The 25,743-nt window shown below is 41.7% G+C and overlaps 1 protein-coding gene across 1 annotated transcript in view; it reads right to left on the bottom strand.

The window, feature by feature from the left end:
• The window catches only part of dmd (dystrophin), a gene marked incomplete at its 3' end in the record, with an annotated part of 309,815 nt that overhangs the window by 123,457 nt on the left and 160,615 nt on the right, over positions 1-25,743 (bottom strand). The window contains 11 exon segments of the mRNA XM_042226291.1: positions 13,223-13,393; positions 13,481-13,636; positions 13,909-14,022; positions 14,162-14,273; positions 14,854-14,954; positions 17,644-17,789; positions 19,010-19,202; positions 20,108-20,116; positions 20,354-20,482; positions 20,725-20,837; positions 22,622-22,700. Of these exon segments, the coding sequence (XP_042082225.1) occupies positions 13,223-13,393; positions 13,481-13,636; positions 13,909-14,022; positions 14,162-14,273; positions 14,854-14,954; positions 17,644-17,789; positions 19,010-19,202; positions 20,108-20,116; positions 20,354-20,482; positions 20,725-20,837; positions 22,622-22,700 (1,323 nt within the window).

The raw sequence follows: 25,743 nt of genomic DNA, 5'->3' as shown, positions 1-25,743 counted from the left end.
TAACTGTTAGAGAGAGAAGCCTAGTTCACAGACCCAAGAGATTTTGAAAACTGTATGACTGAAGGAAGTGAAATAATAGTTACTGCAAAGGAAAGCAGAGAGAAAGCAAGGTGCACCATTGTTTTTTGTTGAGTAGTTTAAAAATGAAAAACTAAGAGAGCCTTGCATTACAACAGCCAAATGTTGTGTCCTCTTTAATGCAAACAGGGAGTTTTGCCTTGAAGATGAAATAAAGAACAGCCCAATAGAAGGAAGTTACAGACTGTGAGTGATCTGGTGTGAGAAACTTACTGAACATCAGTCGACAAATAGGTTCATAAGTAAAATGAAGACTTGCTGACATGCCAGTTGGTTGGCAACTTAATCATGTTATGTTAGACATCATGCGTCTCTTATGTTGTTTAAAATCCGCTTTTTATGATATACCCAAAAGCTGAAAACCGACAACTGACAGCACAAACTGTGGCTGACACAGTTACTGTCACGGTAAAAAGAAAGTACACGTTCTATCAGCAGGTGTTGAAATGAAAGCTCAGATGAACAGCACAACACATTTCACTGTGTCAAATTATTTGACAAAAAGTTTCTGAAAAACTTACTAAACCTCATGATTTAGTAGCATTTGGACCCAAACACCTTTAGTAGCCATTTCTTGAATTGTTTCTGTCTGATGTTATCAGTCTCTTACACTGCTGTGAAGAAATTTGGACCCACACTTCTATGCAGCGTTGTTTCAGTGCATTGAGATTTGCATACAATTATGCACAGCAACCCTAACGCGTGACTCTGTTTTGGCCATGACTAGCCGTTGGACAGATAGTATAAAAAAGGAGTTCATGGTCGATTCCATGACTCCAAGATGACCAGGTGACTCCCCTATTTGTATTGTGCATTTGAAGAAACCTAAGGACGTTGAAGACTAAATACACAAACAAGCTAGAAGTAAAAGGCTTTGTTGAAGAGGTGAGTTTAAGAAGTTTCTTAGGAGACTCCAGTTACGGGGCCTTGCAAAGCTCAGATGGGAGAGAGTTCCAGAGGGTGGGGGGCTGCCACACTGAAGGTTCTGTCCCCAAAGGTTTGGAGACTGGTACAAGGGACAGAAAGCAGTCCCATGACAGAGGACTGCATGTATGGGTGCAGCAGGTCAGACAGGTGAGCGAGGGATTTGTAAGCAGGAAGAAGGATTTTGTAAATAATGTGTGATTTTACTGGAAGCCAGTGGAGATTTATGAGGGTGGGGTGTTCCCAGAGCTTAGTCTCTTGGAAGCTTGGTGGGTGAGTTCTAGAGTCTCTGCTACAGAGTCAGCTAATAATGGCTAAATCTGAGACATTAGGTTCATTAGGTGAAAAAAAGCCCTGCTCTGGTTACAGACTTGATATGAGCCTGGAATTAAAGTGGGAGTACAAAACAATATCCAGATTAGAAATGTCTGGGAATGGTGAGATGAGAAACCATCTATGTAGATTGCCAACCTCCCAGAGTAGGGCTTTGGGGACAACAACCAAGAATTCAGTTTGTTGGGTTGAGTTGGTTAGATGACATCCATTTTTTATTTCATGCAGACAGCTGGCAAGTGATTGTGGGTAGAGCTGGGTGGAGGGTTTGGTACTGAGAAAAAGTTGTATGTCATCAACATAGGAATGGAACCAGAAACCATGGTGGTGGATAATCTGGCCAAGTGGGGCATTAAGATGAAGAAGTGAAAGGGTCCAAGCACAGTACCTTGAGGCTCACCTTGGTTAAATGGAGCAGAGGTGGAACTGGAGCCTCCATTGGTGACAAACTGTGTTTTGTTGAAGAGGTAGGACTGAAACCAGGAAAGTACAGTACCAGTGAGGGCAAGTTTGAGAAGCTATCTGGTTAGAGGTGAGAGAAGGATGGTGTGATAAATGGTGTCGAAGGCTGAAGAAAGGTCCAGGAAGATGAGGATGCTGATGTGGTCAGAGTCAGGGCAATGAGAAAGTCACTAGTTATTTTGATGGGAGGTAAGGTATTTAGTTTTGCCAAAAATCTGCAATTTGGTATCCCCTGTCCAAAGGACAATGTTTCAGAGGTCTTGTGATGAACCTTCTGAGGCCTGTAAGTCTGAAATATGGATCTGTTCTTGCAGTGTCTCTGACCTTAGGGTGAATGTGCTAGGACATGCACTAGTAAGACTGGGAACCTTCCTGAATGTTTTCCACTTGTCAATGTTTTTCTCACTGTAGAATCATTGACTTCAAATTAATGGAAATAACCTTATAACCCTTCCCACACTGATGGGCAGCAATACTCTGTTGCGCTAGCACACAGCTGAATGAAAAGGTGTCAAACGCCATGTTTTATTGTTCATCTGAGTTTGCATTTACTTGATTTTATGGTCTGCTGAGAACTTTAGAATTGTATGTTCTTTTTACTATGACTGCATATGGAAAAGTCTCAGCCTCAGCTTAATTGATTTGGTTTGGTTGAATTTCTAAGCTTCATCATTTTTAAAAAAAGTCTTAAAAATTATTGAATACCAAAAGGAAAACAACGACAGATGGTTGAAGGATATGAAACAAGACAAATGAGGAACAAAGAGAAAAGGCTTAAAGAATAGAGAGATGGGTGCACAAATAAGGGAATCAATATGCAGTGGTGTGAAAAGTGTTTGCCCCTTCCTGATTTCCTATTTTTTTGTATGTTTGTCACACTGAAATGTTTCAGATCATCAAACAAATTTAAATATTAGACAAAGATAAAACAAGCAAACAAAAAATGGAGTTTCTAAATGAAGGTGTTAATGGTAGAGGGAAAAAATGCAAACTTACTTGGTCCTGTGTGAAAAAGTGATTGCCCTTCCCTGTTACAACATAAATTAACTGTGGTGTATCACATTTTTGGAAAGCTGAGTTCAATTTCCTAGCAAGACCCAGGCATGAATACTGCACACCTGTTCTCAATCAAGAAATCACTTAAATAGAACCTACCTGACAAAGTGGAGTAGACCAAAAGATCCTCAAAAGCCAGACATCATGCCGCGATCAAAGGAAAATCAGGAACAAATGAGAAACAAGGTCATTGAGATCTCTTAGTCCGGAAAAGGTTATAAAGTCACTTCTAAAGCTGTGGGACTCCAGCAAACCTCAGGGAGCGCCATTATTCACAAATGGCAAAAACATGGAACAGCGGAGAATCAAGAGTGGCTGGCTGACCAAAATTCCCCCAAAAGCGCAGTGATGACTTATCCAATAGGTCACAAAAGACCCCAGAACAACATCCAAAGAACTGCAGGCCTCACTTGCCTCAGTTAAGGTCAGTGTTCATGACTCCACCATAAGAAAGAGGCAGGGCAAAAATGGCGACATGTCAAAAAACACTGCTGAGCAGAAGGAACATAAACACTCATCTCAGTCTTGCCAGAAAACATCATGATGATCCCCAAGACTTTTGGGAAAATACTCTGTGGACGGACGAGGCAAAAGTTGAACTTTCTGGAAGGTGTATGTCCAATTACATCTGGAGTAAAAGTAACACAGCATTTCAAAAAACTAAAACCATACCAACAGTAAAATATGGTGGCGGTAGTGTGATGGTCTGGGGCTGGTTTGCTGCCTCAGGACCTGGAAGACTGGCTGTGGTAAATGGAAGCATGCAATCTGCTGTCTACCAAAACATCTTAAAGGAGAATGCATGGCCATCTGTTCGTGACCTCAAGCTAAAGCACACTTGGGTTCTGCAGCAGGACAATGATCCAAAACACACCAGCGAGTCCACCTCCGAATGGCTTAAGAAAAACAAAATGAAGACTTTGGAGTGGCTTAGTCAAAGTCCTAACCTGAATCCGACTGACATGCTGTGGCGACCTTAAAAAGATGCTTCAAGCTCGAAAACCCTCCAATTTGGCTGAATTACAACAATTCTACAAAGATGAGGCGACCAAAATGCTTGATGCTTGATAGTTGTTGCTGCTATGGGTGGCCCAACCAGCAGGTTTGGATATTTTTCCCCTTAATAATTAACACCTTCATTTAGAAACTGCATTTTTTGTTTAGTTGTGTTATCTTTGTCTAATATTTAATGTAGTTTGATCTGAAACTTTTAAGTGTGACAAACATACAAAAAAGGAAATCATAAAGGGGGCATTTTTTCACACCACTGTGTTTCCTTTTGACAAAGTCACAAAGTGTAAAGAGATGATGTGAACGAGTAAGCCAACATACTGAGGAGTGAAGGAGCGTAGCTAGCGAGTTTCCATTCACCTTGTATCAGAGAGCCAGAGCAGAGAAGAGAACGAAAAGCTTGAATCTCAACTTTTTCAGGGGGTGTAGAGAATGGCAGATGGATTGCTAAGGCTTTTGGTTATAGGGAAAGGAAATAGTGTCACATATTTACATCACAAATACATCACATGAACGTTATAAAAAGCTAGCAAAAAATGTTTCAGTGGAGAATCACTGCAACTTTAATAGAAAACTGAGGCATCGGGACTTGAGACAGGATTGAAAAAGAGACACAAAGTTGTGACTGAGGGTATGTGAGTAAGACAAAGTGAAAGAAACATGTTTCTGTTAAGGTCAGAATAAAAATTGGTATCTGAAATTCAGAATCAGTATCTGAAATTAGCCAGTACTGGGCTAGAGTGACAGGAAAAAGTCACAAAGTATTGATATTTAGAATCTCCATATATGATTACCTATATGCCTATACGCGGTCAATACAAACAAGGACAGTAAGAAACAGTTTTAAATAGTTCTATATAGCATTATTATCACTTGTTTTCATCTGACCTTGAAGAATAGGTCAGAGGTCAAAAGTGACAGGATATTTATAATCTTTATATGCTTCTTACTATCCATCCATCCATTTTCTTCCGCTTATCCAGGGCCGGGTCATGGGGGCAGCAGCCCAAGCAGAGAAGCCCAGACCTCTCTCTCCCCAGCCACCTCCTCCAGCTTATCCGGGGGAACACCAAGGCGTTCCCAGGCCAGCCGAGAGATATAATCTCTCCAGCGTGGCCTGGGTCTGCCCATAAAAACTATGAACAGAATCGGTGACAAAGGGCAGCCCTGGCGGAGCCCATCACCCACCAGGAACAAGTCCGACTTATTGCCGGCTATGCTGACCAAGCTCTTGCAACAGTCGTATAAGGACTGAATGGCCCGTAGCCAGACACCCCATACTCCCGGAGCACCGCCCACAGGATACTCCGAGGGACACGGTCGAGTTCCTTCTACAAGTCCACAAATTACATGTAGACTGGTTGGGCAAACTCCCATGCACCCTCGAGTATCCTCGAGAGGATAAAGAGCTGCTCCAGTGTTCCACGACCAGGACGAAAACCGCATTGTTCCTCCTGTATCCGAGGTTCTTACTATATGTTGACAATACACACCAAGCTTGTATGAATCCGTTTCTAAGATATACGGCAATAAATTGACCTTAGAAACCAAACTTTGTTGAACGGTTAATGATTTTCCATTCTAAGCTCCTACAAAGTTTTACCAGAATTCAAATCTTTTCAAATTATTGATTTTAAAAGTAGAATAATGACATGCTGCCAAAAACAACCTTGGTGGGGGTAATTATTCTTAAAAGCAGTGTTCTGTTATTGGACTTCTGTGCAAACCACAGTTTGTCCATAATGAATTCCATGTTTGAACATGAGAATGTCCATGAGTGCATGTGGCACCAGGACAGCCTAGACAGCAGGTTGCTGATGGATTTTGCAATTGCATGACCAGATCTGCGGCCGCATGTTCTGGACACTTAGGTGAAGAGAGGGGATAAGCTGTCAACTGATCCCCACCAGGTGGTTGGTGCCTGATGGTTGCGGTGATAACCCTCAAACTAGCTGGTGGACATTGGAGGTGAAAGGAGCCGTCAGACTGAAAAAGGAGTCCAATTGAATCTGGGGACAAGGAGGACAACTCATCCATCACTGGGGCGGGGGAGGGGGGCGGGGGTGAGGTCACTGAGTAGGGATGGGAATTGAGAACCAGTTCCTGTAGAGAACCGGCTCCCAAGAAGTCCACAACCTACTCAGGTTTCTTCATATCTGGGTTAGTAAGGAATACACTGGGACGATTTCGAGGTACTCAGTACTGGATGAGTCCCTTCGCAGACTTCAGCTCCAGGGCCCTGCCTTATCTTCTGGCTAAGACTCATACGATCAGGTAGTAGGAGTTTTTTGTTTGTTTGCTTTTAAATCAGAGCTCTGAAATCGACTTCCTGTGTAAGGATTTTTGTGGGCGTTGCTGGAGATCGACACAGGTCATGGTAGTCAAATAAGTTTGGAAGGAAGACACTGGACTCCATTAAATGTTTTGAAGACGTTTCACCTCTCATCCAACAGGCTTCTTCAGTTCTAAAACCAAACGGTGGAGAGTCCCAGGTAATTCAAACTAGATGACAATGTTTATATTTTGGACCAAGAAGGCAGATTGTTTGAGAGGGAAGTAAATAAGGCCATCTATGTCCACTGTGAATGACAATCATTGAATGTAGGGGTGGATTATAACACCAACTGTCAGCCACCTACAATGCAGTCTTGAAATTCCTTCCCAGGCACTACAACCCCCACTCACATCTTGCCTCACCTGATACCTCTGGTTTAATAACCCACTCCTTTTTTACACCTTGGCTCATGTGATGACACACATGATTCACAGTGTTTCAACAACCTAAGGGAAAACCCTCACTAGGGTTTAAATACCTGGGCCTCTCCACCTTTTGGTTCTAGATTTGGAGCCTCTTAGATGAGAGGTGAAACATCTTCAAAGCTGCCTAGACCTCATAATTAGTTGTGCCACACTTTGCAGCAAGCAGTGCAATCAAGGTTTTTGCAATAACTGGTAATGAGTCTTTCACATGGATGGATTTCTTTCCATTTTTCTTTGCAGAATTCTCTGTCCTGCTGCATAATTCAAGTGCACTTGAGTTTCAGGAAACAAACTGATGGCCTGTAAAGTTCCAACAGTCACAGCAATACGTTGAGGTCCTGAGCAGCCCTCGATCATCACACTACCAGTATCATGTTTAATGGTTGGCATGATGTTGTTTTTGTTGTTGTTGTTTTTTGGCGTCTTCATTGCAGCTGTGGTAAAATGGAGACACTGATCCATAATGACGTCCAATATTCACACAATCGGGGAAAAGCAGCAGCTGCTTAGTAGTGTGAGCTTTGGAGAGCCTCTTCCCCTCCATTTTGTGAGGTGGAGGTCTCTGTTGTCACCACGGGCTAAGGAATTGCCAGCTTTTCCACTTTTTAAGAGAAATTTAAATCACGATTGATGCTGTGTCACAATGGGATGGGTTGCGCCTCCCTGATGCCGCCATTCCGACTGGAGTAATGACATAGAGCAAGGATGTCAAACTAATTTTACATTGAAGCCACATACAGCCCATATTTGTACTGTACTGTACTAAGATGGCGCCAGTGTGCTCGGCAGGCCGTCCTATCTCTTCTTACCCTCGTCTCTGTTTTCACACTTTTTATTTAGACATTTGTGTGCTTTTTATTCTTGTCTTGGCTTCATGCCTCTCTGAGAACAATGCTTTAATCACATATGATCGTCTAACTTTGCTAAATCTCCGGCCACCTCTCTTCCACGAACCGGAGCTACATTGGGACTTAGGAGACGCTACGCTGCTGCGTACCTGCCCGTCTACAAGAACTTTCTGCCTGCCTCCACCTTCCCTATTTAAGAGGCGCTCCAGGAAGCGTGGTAAGCGGAGTGGACTTCGGGTTGGCCTTAAAGCCTTACTTAAGGTACATGCTGCGGCTAACTCCTCAACCATCCCAGACTTTCTGCAATTTCCATTCACCTCCCACCGCCGGCCATCCTTCAAACTGCTCAGCCATCGCTGGATTTGCCCTGTTGGACTTCAATTGTATCCGACCTTTACGGTGTTGTTCTCGCCACTTCGGACCTGGATTGGGACCTCTGGGACTCGTGCTCAACACAGGCACCTAAGCAAGTTGAGACGCGCCTCTGTCGGGGACGAGGTGACTAAGAGCCGGATGGCATTGTTAAACACAAGATCGCTGGTGAATAAAACCTTCATCCTAAACGATCTTTTTCTCACCCTGCACCTGGATGTTTTATTCCTGACTGAAACTTGGATTCGCCCCGGTGAGTTTTCTCCTTCTCTGAACTTCTTCCCCCTGACTGTGGTTTTTTTCAGCTCACCGAGACTTTTGGGGAAGGGCCGCGTTTTTTAAAAATAAACTTGAACTTCGGCGACTGCCTCCTCCTAGTTCCTCTAGCTTTGTGGCTCAATTATTGGAACTGACTGGCCCCTCTATGACTCTCCGTGCTGTGATTTATCGGCCACCCAAATACAATAAGTCTTTTATTCCCGAATTTGCGGATTTTCTAGCTTCTCTGTTTTTAAATTATGACGTGTTCTTATTTCTGGTGATTTTAATATACATATCTGCAGTAAGGAGGACTTCTTAGCCAAGGATTTGCTTGTTTTCACTGACTCTTTTAACCTTTTACATGGGTGAGTGCACCGACCCATGTAAAAGGCCATATGCTGGATCTGGTCTTCCAATATGGCCTAGATATTAGCATTAAGGACATTGACAACGTTGGTATCTCTGATCATTTCCTGGTTACGTTTAATGCAGACTTAGGTGTAACACATATAAACACTGCTGATCTCTGTCGCCCTTGTATGTGCAATCGACTCTGAGAGTGCGGCTAATTTCACTGCTGTCTTTCTAAACTCTGTCCGCCTTGATCCTGATGTGATGGACCTCAAGTGTTGTACTCCCCCCTCGGCTGATGAAGTTATGACTGCTATGTTATCCACATGCTCAACCACCTCGGACCTAGTGGCCCCCATAAAGATGAAGCATGTTAGATCCTCCCCTCAATCCTGGTTAAATTACTCTATATGAGGCTTACGTCGTATTTGTCGTCAATCTGAGAGGAGGTGGAAAAAAGACAAGCTTCAGGTATCCCTCGACATTTTATGTAGCAGCCACACTATGTATCAGGACGCTGTTAAGACTTCTAAAGCTGCTTTTTTGTCCAACATCAATGGCGACTAATAGCCATAACCCCCGGGCCCTGTTTAAAATTTTCAATTCTGCCATCAAATCTTGCCCTGATAAACTAGACTTTGCCTCCCCAGCTCTCTGTGAGCAATTTTTAAATTATTTTATGAGGAAAATCTCACTTCTAAAAACCTCACTCCCTCATCTTCCTGTGCTGAATCCTCTTCCTGGTGGATCTCCGTCCAACTTCTGCCAGTGTGAGCCAATTTCACTTTCTACTTTTAAAAGTATAATTGATCAATTGAGAAGTTCGAACTCGGCTCATCCTCCCATCCCGGATTTTAAAGGATGGGTTCGATGTTCATTTCTTATCATTGATTAATTTATCATTACTCACGGGCCGTGTCCCAGCTGCATTTAAACATGCAGTGGTGCAACCTGTCCTAAAGAAAACCAGCCTCGACCACACTGACCGTGTGAATTATAGGCCAATCTCTAAACTTCATTTAGACTTTATCTGAAATATTAGAGAGAACTGTGCTTTTGCAACTACAGGCCTACTTAAACGCAAATAACATTAGTGACACATTTCAGTCTGGTTTTAAACCTCACCACAGCACTGAAACGGCAGGTTTTTCAATGATCTTCTTTTAATTACTGACTTAGGTTGCCCTGCCATTTTAATTTTATTGGATCTGTCCGCTGCTTTTGATATGGTAGACCATAAAATTCTTTTAGAGAGACTGGAACATGTTATAGGCATCAAGGATTCTGCCCTTAATTGGTTTAAATCCTACCTCTCGGGTAGGACTTTCTCTGATGGGCTGCTACTCGTCCACCGCTGCCCCTCTTTGTTGTGGAGTACCGCAGGGGTCTGTGCCGGGCCCTCTACTATTTGCCTTTTACATGCTACCCCTGGGTTCTATCTTTGACAAATATCAGATCTCCTACCACTGTTATGCTGACGACATTCAAATCTATTTCCAGTAGTGTGATGACCTGCCAGCTTCATTGAATCGTTTGTCTGACTGCTTGAAAGATGTTACAGAGTGGCTGTCAGCCAATTCTCTCATTTTAAATGAGAAGAAAACTGAGATTATGGTTTTTGATAGTCACACTCGACGATACCAGCTAGCTGCGCGATTTGGTCCCTTTGCTTACTTTCTTACAGATACTGTGAGTAATCTAGGTGTTTGCCTGGACAGTTCATTTAAGCTGGATAAACAGGTTTCCTCAGTAGTTAAATCTGGCTTCTTCCAATTGTGCCAAATTTCAAAGGTCAAACACTAATACCGTACAAAGATCTTAAAAAACTGGCACATGCCTTTGCGATTCCAGATTAGATTATTGTAACTCGCTTTACTCTGGACTCCAACTTGCTCACCTCCAACGGTTACAGCTCCTTCAGAAAGCTGCGGTTCGTCTCCTAACTGGAACTAGAAAGTTTGCCTCTATTACTCCAGTGCTCTCTGACTTACATTGGCTGCCTATTAAATTTCGTATTGATTTTAAAGTTCTGCTGCTTACTTTCAAATGCCTAAACAACCTTGCCCCTGACTATCTCACCGACCTCCTCAGTCTCTATACTCCCAGCCGTTCTTTACGATCTTCTGGTCAGTTACTTCTAGCCCAGGCACCATCGGAAGATTAGGGGTTATCGCTTTTGTTTGTTTCTCTATTTTCTCTATTTTACCTTGTATTAATGACTTACTGCTCAGTGTAATCATTTACTGTTATTCCTTATTGTGAAGCACTTTGGTGTACCCCCGGTTTTAAACGTGCTATATTAATAAAATTGTATTGTATTGTATTGTATATTGATCTTAAGTAGGCCGGACTACTGAAAATCCAATTTTTGTCAGTTTAAAGCAGTGGTTCTCAAAGTGTGTGAGAGTTCTGACAGGTGGGGCACAAGTTACCTGGCAGAAAAGCCATGTGGAACTAATGTTTAACACTGAAATTACTTTTGCGTGGGAACAAAGAAATTTGCGGCAGTTACTTTAATAATATGTGCATCCTGTGAAAAGCTGCAGGCGTAAGTCGACAGCCACAGTAAAGACGTGTACTGAAAAGTGCAAACGTGGTCGTGTCTGTTGTGAGGCGTTTACAGTGGTGCTGAAACCCACGACTGCGGCGCGAGAGACCGAATCACATTTTCGAACTTTTCAGTACACGTCTTTATTGCGGCTGTCGACTTACACACGCGGCTGCAGCTCTGGAGCCCACACACATCAACAACAACGACGACAGGACCTAGTTCATTCTGTTTTAAGCCGGCCAGGCGTGATTAGGGATGCCGCTCAGGTGCGTCCGCCTCACCCGCAGCCACGCCGCAGACCACTCCCCGCCACAGCTCTGCAATCAAAAACAGGCTCACTGCAGCCACTAAGAGTGAATAGTATTAAACCCTCACTAAATCATATAGTTTTCATCTCTGTTCACAAGTTTCTGGATTTCTTTTTTTAAGACTAAGACTGAACTTCATTTTTCATGTTTGGAAATGTTCAAATTCTGTTTAAATTGTTCCTTTTTTGAAGAAGTGGTGCAGACTAACGAAGCAGTTTAGTGACAAAAATTCTAAATAGTTGTTTGTTTAAAACAAAAATTACTTACGGACTCATTGTGAATAAGTTTATTATCTAAAGATTTCTCGGTTTTTCTACGTGTTAAATGGGTAAAACTTCGGTGCGTAATGAAGATACATACATCACCGACCATAAAACCAAACACCAATAACATCTATACCTTCCTCAAGGACTCCAACACCTCCCCCTTCACTATATCCGGCCCTATACTAGATGAACTACCCCCATGCTTCTGCTGCATGACCTCAGCAGCAGCGACCCCCATAAAGCTGCAGGCCCCGACAATATTCCAGGACGTAAGAGACTGCACAGCAACGGTTGGAGTTGCTGACATACATCGTGAACACCTCTCACAGGCGACACACAGAAACTCACACATACAGGCTGTGCAAAGATGCCAGAGACAATCCAGCATGTAACTGCAGGGTGCAAGACGCTGTAACCAAGTGGATCACACAGCATACAGAAATATGTATGCCGAGTATGGCTACGAAGTCTCAAAGCCAAAATAGGATACGTCCCCCAGGGTGGTTGAGAATGACCAAACTAATATCCTGTGGCTAACTGACTGGATATAGTAGTTGGGGACAAGCAGATGAAGACGGCTGTAGGAATATATATGTAGCTATACCAGCGATAGCAACATGAGGAAGAAAGAACACGAAACACCAAGGGCTGAGAGAGCAGCCAGAAAACTTTCGACAAGAGTTAATGGTCTCTTAGATACAAAGGGTGGGCTAAGAAGGCAATGTCACTCATGGTCATATGCATGTGAAGGCAGATAAGCAAATACAAATACTTTTGGCAATACAGTGTATCACAGTACCATGATGAAATATATACTGAGAGTGACCTGTTCTTTCACAACTGCTTGTAAAGGCAGTCTGCATGCCTGGGTGCTTCATTTTATCCATGTGAGGCCGTGGAAGTGATCGAAACACCTTGAATTCAATGTTTTCACTGGGTGAGTGAAAACTTTTAGCACAACAGTGTATTAGTGGTGGACTAGCAGAGGGAGAAGGCTGTAGTGATAGCAACATCAGGAAGGAGGACCATGAGAACCTAAATACAAAGGATTGACAGAGGAGCCAGTGAAGATGTGGAGGGTAAAGGCAAAGTGGTCCCCGTGGCAATCAGAGCACTCGGCGCCCTGCGAAAGCAGGCCCCGGGAACACCATCTGAGATCTCTGTCCAGAAAAGCACAGGACCAGCAAAGATGCTCTATAGAGGACCCAAACTTGACGGATAGAAGACTGCCCACAGTGGGGTATTTTCTAATGTATCTTATTTTATATGTTTCTTTTTCTCATTTACACTAAACTGTAAATATGCTTATTGTTATACAGTAAATACGTTCTTTTTTTTCTATGATATATTGGTGAGTTTAATTGGGAAATTTAGTTTCACCTCATGTAAATACATGTGCTTGAATGACATCTTCTCCTAGTTACTAAAGCGGTTAGGCATTTCCACGAGCGTTCCCTTAAAGCTACATTATGAAGTTATAAGTGTGAGGCATGATTTAGGCTCATGAAACCTTCCACCCTCTTGTCCACCCTTTTTACCCAGTCCGTTATTCATCCGGCCTCTTCAGACTGTGTCACACAATATTTATTATTTGTTTACCTTTGCAAGCAGATCAGGTTTTTGCTTCACACTAACATATACCTTTAGCTCCTCAACAGCCTTGCATAGATCTTCAGGCGTCTTATATGTAAAGTCTCTCTCCAGGTAGTCTTCCTCGGCCTGGTTGATCCACTCCTGCATCTCCTGCATCTCCTTCCTCAGAGCCATGGTCTTGTCAAGGCCTCCTTTTAGAGCTGACTTCTTTGCATAGGCCTAGACAGATAAGACATAGCAGCAAAGGTGCTTAATGCTGAACACGACTCCAAGCATGAAAACAGACTGTGGATAAAGGCTACACACCTGTTTGCAAATGTTTTCCCACTGGGCATTGAGTAAGTCCAGTTCTTTCTTGATATGCACAGCAAATGGAGGCTCAGCCTCTTTCTTTAGGTACAGGCCCACCTCGTTGATGCCATTGACACTGGGCTGGATGGTGTGAATGTCATTCACCAAAGCCTGGCCAATCGAGATATAGGTTATACAGGCAGACTATCTGTCTTTGGTTGGCTGTATCCCATATTTGTCTTTCCTTGAGTGATGTGTTCTAAACTCAGATACTGTGAAACCTTCACTATTTATTGTATCAGTTCTCAGGGGAACTTTAAATATATATATATAAGGAAATAAGCTTCTATACACTCTGGAAGTTTGTTTTTGGTAACAACAGTAATTTGTTGCTTCTGAAAGAGATCTACAGTTATGACAGGATGCAGTTTTTTAATCCTTACTGTGCACTGCTCTAACTGTTTCTCGAGTGCCTCAGAGTCTCCAAGTGCTGGCCATTCCTCATTTAGGAAGACGTCGACATCTTCCATCCACTTCTTTAAAGTCTTTACGTCATTCTGACAGAGGGAGAGGCAGACAGAAAGCAGAAACAGTAGAAACAAATCTACAGCATCTCTGTTTCTTTATATTAAGAACATTACTTCAAGAATTATTTTAGCTTTAATGCAAACATTTAAAAAGCTCTCTCCCGTGTACCTCAAACTGCATCAGTTTGGCCATGAGTTCCTGTATTCTTTGGGCGCTGTCTGTCAAAGTGGAGCCCAGTCGTCTCCAACGCCCCATGATGGCATCCATCTCACTGCGATACCTACACGCACAGAAAATAAGGGAGGTTTAGTACTTGTTTTCTATGCGTACGTCTTGAATCGTTCTCAATCAACTTTCTTGTTGATTAAGAGCGCTGGTACTCCTCCTTTTTTCTTTTTTGCCTGTCCTGTCTGGCAGTGAAGCAATCAGAATTGTTGTCTGAAGGCCAAAAAATGTACAACAGAATGGGACAAGTGGACCATTATGGCCTTTGCTGTGAGTCCTTAGGTAGAGTAGAAGAGCAGTATAAGAGAACCAGTCCATTTACCATTACTGCTCTGATCTCTGATACTTTGACCAATCTCCTCTCAGTTCTTCACCTCTTAAAACTAGCAGCTAAACACAAACACAAACTATTAATAAACGGGAAATGTTTTAGTTAACAGCAGCTATTTCTTTCAGAAGCAATGAAGCAAATTAGCATAAAGTGCTAAATCTCTAAGAAAAACTAAGCAGTCTAGAGGGCCTGAGCCTCTGCAAAGATGGCTGAAAAGGGACCATCTACGTCCCGCTACATGGGCACTGGGATCTGCAGAAGTGACACACCTTAGTTATTTGCATTGCACATATTCAGCTCTTACTTCTGACTGACATCTGGTGGTGCTTTCTGGAAGACCAGCTCCACAGCTGAAGTCAGGTAGTTCACATCCCCCTGGTGTTCAGCCAGAGCCACCTGGAGAGCCTGAGGAGCAGCAGAGCGACAGACAGACAGTATGGTAAGTCCTAGTCTGTCCCATCTATTTACATACATATAAACTAGATGCTGTCAACTAATTTTTGCTCTAAGAAAACATAAACGTTAAGTTAATCAAACAAGGAACATCATTAATATTATATAATGTTCAATTTAAGCACTTTACAATAAATTAGTCACATTAGTCACTCAGTGCTCATGAATCATGTTTGCTAAATCTTTTGGCAGAAACGAAGGAAAACATGTCTCCCAATGTGATGGAGCCAAAATGATTTGTTTCCTTATACAATTCTCAGTGGGAAGGGAAAGAACAATTAATAGAGAGCATAGGCTCACTCCAAACGTGGCTACTGCATTAACATTTAGTAACAGAAAGCTTTTTGTAGATTTACAATTTGTTTTCTGCCATGAAAAATGAATTTCAGCTGAATAAGTGACAATGTTTCTGGTGCACTTAAGATTGGAGGTGGAAAGTGGAAGACCAAGGTGGCTCAGAGGCTTAGATTAGCTCATTTTGAGAACAGCCCCTGGACAGGTCAGCTCTCAGTTTTAAGCCCAGGATGAGAAGAAAGACAAGAAGCAAAGCTGGAGAGAAGCAGGAAGCCAACGGCAAAGCCCCCATACAGGTCAAACAACCCGTGTTCTAGTGGATATCTCCCAAACTTCATTTTCTTCCATCATATAAAACATACACTTTAAACAAGTAATTTCTTCTTCTCTTCTTCCCCAATTTCCTGATTGGGGAACATCCATAAATTACCACTACTTACCACCCACTACATCAAAATCCCAAAATCAGTCATGACATTTAATAACACCAAAATCAGTGATGAGGGAATCCTGCAATCCCGACTTTAATCATTTCAACTAGCTGTGCATAATAATGCTCATCTCTCTTCAAGCTGTCATTTAACTCAACACAATAAGGTTGTTTTTTAATATTGTCTCAAGTTTTATTTTTCAGTGGGAGAAGAGTTCAATTTCCACATGACAGCAGCACTCATCTGGATGCTGTTATCTGCAGAGAGCAGACATGTACATGTGTGGAATTCCTGTCTTTATATATGAGAAGAAGGACACAGAAGATGAATTCCTCTGTATAATTATCTATCCATTCTTTAGCCTATTCCAGCTCATTCGCATTTGTACCTATGGGCAATTTAGAATCACCATGCATGTCTTTGGATTGTGGGATAAAGAACCCATGCAGAAACACGCAAACTCTGCACAAACAAAGCCGGCACAGATGTAGTATATCGAAGCCAGGACTTTCTTGCTGTGAGACAACAGAGCTAACCACCTCACCACAGTGCTGCTCTATCTATAATTACCTTTAATTTCAGCCTACAAGGCCTGATCTCTCTGTTATTCTACATTAAAGTTATCAAGCTTACAAAGCGCTGAGTGCATGCACACGTCAGCTGAACATAAGCAACTCAGGCCTGCAGGGAAAGTCAAAGAGGCTCATGAGCATAAATCTATGTAATAAATTTGTAAATTTATGATATGCAGATTCAACATTTAAACTTTACTTGTCACATAATCTATATGAATGCAAATTACATGTTAGTTTATATGTAGCAAAAGTAGGTAATATTTTAGTTAAAGTAAGAAGTAACGAGGACAGCTGTCTTTGTCAATGCCAGTTGACTTTTTAAACACTCGGAGTAATTGAAACGCTGAACATCTGAACATGACTATGGGCATTCATCAACAACGTCCTTTTAATCTGCTGCATGCTTATGATCACTATGGCTCCACGCAGATCGACAACATCCAAGACAGGCCCTCACTGAGTCTGACTCTCCCTCCTGTCTCATTGCAGGCTTATTTAAAGTCCAAACATCTATCCAATTCACTTCAATTTTATTTATATAGCCCAAACCAAACGTGCTGTTAGATAATCTCTCAGTGTATTTATGGGTCACATATGTTTGATCTTGATCAGCTTCTTCAATAAGAAAAGTTGAAGGGAGACTTAAAGCTACGATTAACATTTTACTTTAGTCCACCAAATAGAAATGGTAAATGGTCTGTATTTGTACAGCGCTTTACTAGTCCCTAAGGACCCCAAAGCACCGGTGATGGCAGCTACATTGTAGCCACAGCCACCCTGGGGCGCACTGACAGAGGCAAGGCTGCTGGACACTGGCGCCACCGGGCCCTCTGACCACCACCAGTAGGCAACAGGTGAAGTGTCTTGTCCGAGGACAGAACGACCGAGACTGTTGGAGCCAGGGCTCGAACCGGCAACCTTCCGATTACAAGACGACCTCCCAACTCTTCAGCCACGATCGCCCCATAGTGTATCTTTTTTTTTTTGCCTGTCCCATTAGTGTATCATTTCCAAACCTCTGCCATCTTCTCATTTAGCCAGACGTGACCGCATCGCATCTGCCTTCAGGGAGATGCTGTAAATAGAATTCCTTTTCTAGCCATCAACATAGAGCTGACATCTAAGTCCTATTAAAGGTCGAATAGATAACATCCATGTAATGTAGGAGTGAATTATGGTCAGTTTATAATGTCAGTCAAACAAAACATTGGCCTGCTTCTCACTTCAACAGTAGTTAAAAGCCATCGTTAGAACTGTGCGTATGTGTGTGTATGTGTGTGTATGTGTGTGTATGTGTGTGTATGTGTGCGTATGTGTGCGTATGTGTGTGTGGGAACAAACCTGATTGTCCTTTAGTCGCTGCTCCATGATTGAATATTCTGTAACAGCTGTTGATGGAATGGCCAGCTTGGCTTCACACTGTTGTAACCATGACAACAATGTTGATATTGTTTCCCTATAGCGAGCTGGGGGCAAACTCTCCAAAACTAAAGACAGACAAGAAAAAGATGAAAGAAAAGCGATATCTCAGAGGAGTCTGTGCAGTGGTGTAAAGCATGCTGCCACTGGATTCTAGAGACATGCTCGCTGGAGTGACCAATCGCACTTCTCTGGCTTGCAATTTGATGGACAAGTATGGGTTTGGCATAAAGCTGCATTGTTTCAGCCAGAGTCAGTACAAAAGTGACATTCACTGTATCTATGCTTTGAAGTGCTCGGGGTTAATATCTTGCCCCAGGACAAACTAGGAGGAGCCAGGGATTGACCTACCAACCTTCCGATCAGTAGATGCCCTGCTGTACCTCCTGAGCTACAGCCACCCTTCGGTAAGGCTAACGTTACAGTGAGTAGTTAGCATGTGCTCATTTGAGAGGATGTGTAGCCATGGTGTTCACTCACACGGATTTGACTTTTCCAAGCTAAAAAACGTCCAGCATGTAGCAGCAGCTTATTTAAACCAAATATTAACCCTCAGAGGCTACTGAGTAGTGTCTGTAACTGGTAAACCTACGTTTTCTAGTACAGGGAAGACAAACTGTTCTGTTTATTCATAGAAAGAAATGTTAGTTTCATTTGAAAAAACAAAACAAAAAAACGCAGGAATACAGAGGAGGCCCAGTCTTAGTTTTCCACTGGTACTTGAACGCAGCTCATATTTCTGAGGATCTATATGAAGCTGACAGTGTCAATTTAAAAAACATACTTGTGTAGTAGCATTTAAATTAAACACAAAATAAGTCTGCTTACCTCCTGAGCAGGAGGGAGAGCAGGTGCTGCAGATGTGGTCATCAATGTGTGTGAATGTTAACTAGAAAGCTCTTAGGTGTAGAAAAAAGTGCTTGTATTAATATGTGTATGAATGAGTGAATAAGGTGTTGCACAGAGCACTTTGAGTGATCAAGCTGAGTAGAAAAGCATTAAATCCGAAATAAATAAATAAAATCTGATCCATATATCATTTACTTTGTCTCTGCTAGTTACTGGAATTAAATAAGAATTCCCTTCCAGATCAGTCAGCTGGAAAAGTCTTCATATATAACAAGCCAGGATAGTGTCATTACTGATAAAAGTGACATGAACGTGTTGTTAAAAAGCTTCTAGAATTTAGAATTGTAGTAATGACCATGACGTAACTAACACGCTGACCTGAGAGCACCTCCTCAGACACGGGGGACACAAAGTGTAAACCAGGTTAATAATATCTCACCAAGTTGTAGGTGCTTCTCTCTAGCCCTCAGATCCTCCAGGACCTTGTGGTAGTGTTCTTTGAAGGCATTGAGGTCAACATCCAGGAATGCTGCAGGGTCCTCGTCCCCTTCTTTCTCTTCCTTCAGCTCTTTGAGCCTCTTATCCAGGAGGTGCACCTGGGGCTGCAGTGAGGACAGCCGAGCCACCTCTTCCTATTTGGGGGGAGGAAGAGTGTCACAGAGTATTAGTTGTATAGACATGTCCAATAATCAATACAGAGTAAAAAGCTGAGTGTTTTCATTTCCACCCTATTAACCTTATACTCGATTAGTCTTATTTTACATAAGTACTTAAATATAGCCCCCCCTCCCCCCCGCCCCAATACTAATGAACAGGAAGCCAAACAGAAAGTTGGACGAGTTCAGCAACAATAATGTGAACAATTTTATGTACCTTTAAACCTGGAACAGTGTGTTTCATCAGCATTGCTGACTGAATGAAAGCTTGGCATATTTTAAAAGAATCAGATTGAAGCTCTCTTCCTCCCAGTATGGTAATTTCTCTGCCGTCATATTTTGTCCAGACATGCTCTTACTTTGAAAGTTCCTACTGCCCCATTTCTCTCTTCCTCTCTTTATGCCGGTGGCGCCTGTCTCTGTTTCTGTCCTGTCTTTCACTTCAGTTGTGCCTCTCTGTCTTTTATTTATTCAGTTTGGTTTTGCTTCTTCTGTTGTGTAGATGTTGACAAAAAACTGCCACACAAAGCCCGTGTTTTGTGTTGCAATCCGAGTTCCTGCTTTTTAAGAAGCTCAGGCCTTTATAAACACATCTGGTTAGGAGCAGGGGGTTTGTCTGGCAAAATACATAAGTGAAGGCAGTTTGTAGCCCTCACTGCATTACTTTCATACAAAAAACCTTTTAAACGTGACAATTCTGTTAATTCTGATGGAGGTTTATTTACTGTCAAAGACAGGACAACATTTTCAGAACGTGTAATAATGTATAAAAAGTATGAGTACACTTTATTTGTATTCTGAGTCAACTGAATTATTAAACAGACTTTTTTAATTAATAAGTGCAAATATATTATCCATAAAAAGAACAAAAAAGTACTCACAGCAAAGTGCTTTGCAAAACAGGTGCATGAAATACAGAAAGTCAAACAAAGCCAAATGAATGAATATGTCAAAATGGAAAGAAACAGAAACTTCTGAGATTTCTAACACAGAACAAAAACCATTTAAAAACATGAGGTGAAAAACTCTATGCTGACACACTGCAGTAAAGTAACCGCATGTGCTGTTTACCAACGTAAACTTTGGATTCAAGTGGCAGATAGTGACCAAAGTAAGGACTCGCTCACCCGACATCGGTCCAGTTGCACTTTGAGTGGTTCTGGTTCAGAAGCCAGCGGGGGCTGAACTTTGAGCCAGTTCTCACTGCTGTCCACTGCCTGCTCACACTGCTCATACAAGCTGTAGAAGGCCAGTACCTGCAGGACACGCAGAGGACACAATAAGCAAACACCCACACATTATTATCTTTTTAGTCTGCAGTAGAGAGAATGACCAGACTGGGTCGCGTTTACTCACACCTGTGATTTTTTATTTTATTTTTTATGCTCTCCTTACTGTATTGTGAAGAATATGTAACATATGGTTCTATACCAAGTTAAATTGAAATTTTTCCCATACACTGAAGGCTTGGGTATAATGTGCACTCAGATGTGTGTACCTTTGTTTGATAGGACAGCCATGCCAGTCTTTCTCCCAGCAGGGTGCAGAATCCTGCCCAGCGCTGGTTAAGCTGTTCTGCTGCCTGGGCAATGTCTTCGGCACGACTCCCCTCTGGAGTAAGGGGGCAGGGTTAGGTGGTAGTGATGGGAGGATCAGAAAGAGAAAGAGTTGGCTGTCACACACACAGACATATAGTAAATACCGCATAACAGTTCACATAAGCATGATAACTGCACACAAGAGTGCAGGTGAGAGGTGAGCCTCTGGCCTGTAACAGTCTGCTGCTAACAGAAACACAGCGCTGTGCTACTAACTGGTATATTTAATGTGAACAGATATTAACGTTGAATGAATGAAATCTGTCCATACAAAGAGTTTCATCTCCAAAAGAGTAAACTGAACCATGTTGGCTATATTATATTTGCACCTGGAAATGACAGCATCAGGCTTGCAACTCTGACATGGAATCATGTCTTCATTATACTCCATGATGTCATACCAGGTAACTGTACTTTCCATAGCAGTTTGCATCTGAATACAGCAGCCTACAGTAAATGTGTTTTTTCATTCCTCTCCTGTTATACCCCAATTACAATCCTAGTTGGTGTTTTGTTCTTTCTATTTTTCGTGAATAACCTGCATTTAGTAGGCGATAACTGTGAGGAACAGATCAATTGAATTCAGTCACTTATGAAGAAGACCAATTTTATTGACTTCATCTTCACTTCATTGGGTGGTTGTGGATCAGGTGGTAGAGCAGATCAGCTATTGATTGGAAGGTTTGTGGTTTGATCCTTGTCAATCCCAGTCTGCATGCAAAATATGCTTGGGGAAGATACTAACCCCAAGTTGCTCTCCGACGCGTCTATTGGAGTGTGAATGTGCTTGTATGAGTAGGTGTGAATGAGGCATGTTGTATACAGTGCTTTGAGTATTTTGGGAGAGTAGAAAAGTGCCATATAAGAATCAGTCCATTTACCATTTCATCATCTGACAGCAAGAAAATTGTTTTTGTCAGACATCTGATGAAATTAGTTTAAATAAAATTAGAGTGCTTATTATGGCAAATGGACTAGTTCTTGTGCAGCATTTTCTACTCTACCTGAGCACTCAGAGATTTTGAATTACTTAATTCAAGGCAACATGTTAACCAGTACTGCTTGCATCCCATTTTATATAAACTTGGCACAAAAACTAAGGCAATGCATATTGGTTAATTATTTCTTTGTTGTAACGACTCTTCTTTGTAATAAATCTTACAGCATGGAAAGCCTGCTTATTTCTCCTTCAAAACTGTGCGACATTTGTAAGGAAAACGCATTTATGGGTTGGTAGTAGTCTGGAGGCAGTCTCTGACAACTCTGTGGCAGTAAGTGTCATCTTGAGGAGGATGCCAGTGGTTGCAGAATCTGAGGGATGGCATTCCTTTCTTCAACCAGCATTTGTCACAACCACATGGGGTACCAGAAGATCAAAACATGCGTAGATTAAGCTGTGTGCCACTGGCAGAGAAGATTTGGCAAGTTTTTCAAGGACGTAACCACACACTCAACTCTGCTGCTCAACCCACAAGTGCATTTTCCTTACAATTTAGGCAACATTAAAGAGAAAATACACAGATGTAGCGCTGGTCAGTAAGTTGTATAAAGTTCAGGAATGTTTTGTTTTAAGGTTAGGGAAAAAAACAAAAGAACATTTAGTGTTTCTGTGTCACAAGGACAGAGTGAAGGACAGATGAGAAGTCTCTCTTTCTGTCCGTTTCTCCCTGTGAGTGAGTGTTTCTATGGAGACAAGTAGAGTGGGTGGGACAGGTGGAAGTGTTGCCATGGGAACAGACAAGGGGAGCATGCATGTCTGTGTATGCATGTGAATGAGTATGTAAGCGTGCAAGTTACCCTGCTCGACTAGGGCCTGTGCTGTGCGTGTGGCCTCCTGAAGCTTGCGGTACTTTTCTGGCCGCTCTCTTTCAATCGCCTGTGGCAAACAAACAGAGAGGCAGAGAGGATGGATGATGGACAAATCAATGTCCAATCTACAAAGCAGTATGAACCAGGTGTGCATCTTATTCTGCTGTCACACTTACGAAAACCTGTGCACGACTGGCCAGTTATTTAGAAAAGCATATGTATTTTAAAAGTAATCTCCCAGACTGCTTTGAAGCTGATCTACTAATGAAAATATAATTTAAATTAATGTCTATTGTTACTAAATATGAGAAATAAAACATATCAAGAGAAGTACTAGTTTTTATACCACAATATTTTTGGTCTCAATTCATTTATTACAGAACATGTCAGGTAACAGCAACATCATATCTAAAATAAAATCAGTGTGTTGGAGATTTTGGAAAAATAAATTTGAAGACATGAGTTCTGCTGCGGGTCAGAGTCAATATTACGATTACGATAAATAAAGTTTTTGGCTAAAAAAAAAATCTGGGATTAGCGTAACTCAAAATCATAGCATGTAATGTGAAAACACTGTACAGTAGCATTTGTTGCCTTATATTATGACACACACAAGAATGATTCTTCATGAATGAAGTATGTTTTTATTGATTAATTCATTATTATCATAAAAGACAAAACAAACAAAGAAACTACATAAGTTAGGTAACCTAACATTAACTTGGTGGAAGCTACTGTAGCTAAACCCAGTGATGTCATCTGTATTTAAAACACTCAAATACACATTTTTATGAATGTGTTGTGAAACAACATTATGTTACCGTTTCTATCAGCATATAATAATAATAATAATAATAATAATAATAATAATTATTATTATTTAATATTAGTTGTCCATTTATTTAATTCTAAAAACCAGCAATAAACAACGTAATCATAAAAAAGAGTAAAACAGTGAAATGTGGATTATTAAACATTAGGACTCTCTCTCAAAGTTCTGCTTCTTCACCCTTTTTCAGCAGAATTTTGAGCTTCTCGGCCTGTTTACAGCAGAATTTTCAGTATCTTCATCTCTTTTTAGAAGAAACTTCAACAAGTTCATCTCTTTCCAGCAGAACGTTCAGCTTTTCCACCTCTTTTCAGCACAAATCTCAGCCTTGTCTGCGCTTTTCAGCAGAACCTTCAGCTTCTTCACCTCTTTTCAGTACAATTTTCAGTTTCCTCATCTCTTTTCAGTCACCTGAGAACCAGTTTGGCTCAGTGAAATGAGCAGCTGCCTTGAGACCAGGTAGCGCAGGTTCAAATCCTTCTACACAGTGTTTTCAGCAGATAGTTCTCCTTCATCTGCTGTTTTCAGATCGCATAACATAGCATTCACACTGCATTTTCACAGGAAATGCAACTTTTTCTAGTTATTCTAGTTACTCCCTTTTTTTGCTGCTTAACTACTCCCTCAGTTTTCATCCAATTTTCACCATTCAAATTTTAACCTGTTCCGCTCTTTCTGTTTATGACTGCTATATCTTTTGGTGGTCATAACCTTTATACCTTGTGAAATACTAAGCTTTTTATGCCATTTTTTTTGGCCCATTTTGATGACTAGGACCACACTAGAAAACGTTTCATTTCCTGCGAAAATGCAGTGTGAATGCCTCATATTGGAATCTGCTGAAAACAACTGAAAAAGCAGAATTATCTGCTGAAAAGAGATGTAGAAGCGGAAGTGCTTGCTGAAGATGGCTGTATGTGAAATGGTACACTGAAGAGTGTCAAGAATGCAGAGTGGAGGCAAGCAGGAAGATGTGTGGAAACCGTCACACGTAGGATTCGATCCTTTACCAACGGGTCTCACGGCAGCTGCTTATCCCACTGAGCCAAAGAGGCTGAAATTTGTGCTGAAAAGAGCAGAAGAAGCTGAAAATTGTGCTAAGAAGAGGTCACAAAGCTGAAAATTGTACTGAAAAGAGGTGAATCAGCAGAATTTCTGCTGAAAAGAGGTAAAGAAGCTGGAATTTGTGTGGAAAAAAGCTTAAACAGTTGAAGTTGTTAACTGAAGAAAATGTTGCCATAAAATGTTTACATTCACTTAGACTCTTTTTCTCCAATTGATCTTTCTGAGTTAACTTCAATAATTATTTCCTCCAACCCATCAACGTGTCTTTTAGACCCCATTCCTACAAAACTGCTCAAAGAAGTCCTGCCATTAATTTAAGCTTCAATCTTAAATCTTATCACCCTGTCTCTAATAATCAGCTATGTAGCACAGGCCTTCAATCTGGCTGTAGTTAAAATTCAGATAAAACTGAGGTTATTGTACTGAAAATCTTAGAAATATGGTATCTAACCACCATATTCTTACTGTGAATGGCCTCCAGGAATCTTGGAGTCATTTTTGACCAGGACATGTCCTTCAATGCACATATTAAACAAATATGTAGGACTGCCTTCTTCCATATGTGCAACATCTCTAAAATTAGAAATATCCTGTCTTATTACTTCCAGGCTGGACTACTTTAAATCATTATTATCAGGATGTCCTAAAAAACCCCTGAAAAGCCTTCAGCTAATCCAAAATGCTGCAGCAAGAGTCCTGACAGGGACTAGAGAGAGAGAGCAGATTTCTCCTGTATTGGCTTCCCTTCTTGGCTCCCTGTTAAATCCAGAATTCAAAATCCTGCTCAGTCTCCGAGTCCTGCGTTTGGATGCTCATCTCCGCCTGCCCGTACACAGAGCCCTGACAAATCGTACTCGTTATTAATCTCTGTCTCTCTTCCACAGCATGTCTTTATCCTGTCTTCCTTCTCTCACCCCAACCGGTTGCAGCAGATGGCCCCACCCCTCCCTGAGCCTGGTTGTGCTGGTGTGCTGGTTGGAGGTTTCTTCCTGTTAAACGGGAGTTTTTCCTTCCCACTGTCGTCAAAGTGCTTGCTCATAGGAGGTCATATGATTGTTGGGGTTTTCTCTGTATGTATGACTGTAGGGTCTACCTTACAATATAAAGCGCCTTGAGGTGACTGTTGTTGTGATTTGGCGCTGTACAAATAAAATTGAATTGAACTGAATTCTGTTTGTCCATATCACGGTTGGGCTGGAGTCTATCTCAGCTATTA

The sequence above is a fragment of the Haplochromis burtoni genome, unplaced genomic scaffold (assembly GCF_018398535.1).
Source record: "Haplochromis burtoni strain Fernald_Lab_line unplaced genomic scaffold, NCSU_Asbu1 Contig_205, whole genome shotgun sequence".
NCBI classification, from domain to species: Eukaryota; Metazoa; Chordata; class Actinopteri; order Cichliformes; family Cichlidae; genus Haplochromis; species Haplochromis burtoni.
This window is presented reverse-complemented; position numbering and strand designations above follow the sequence as displayed.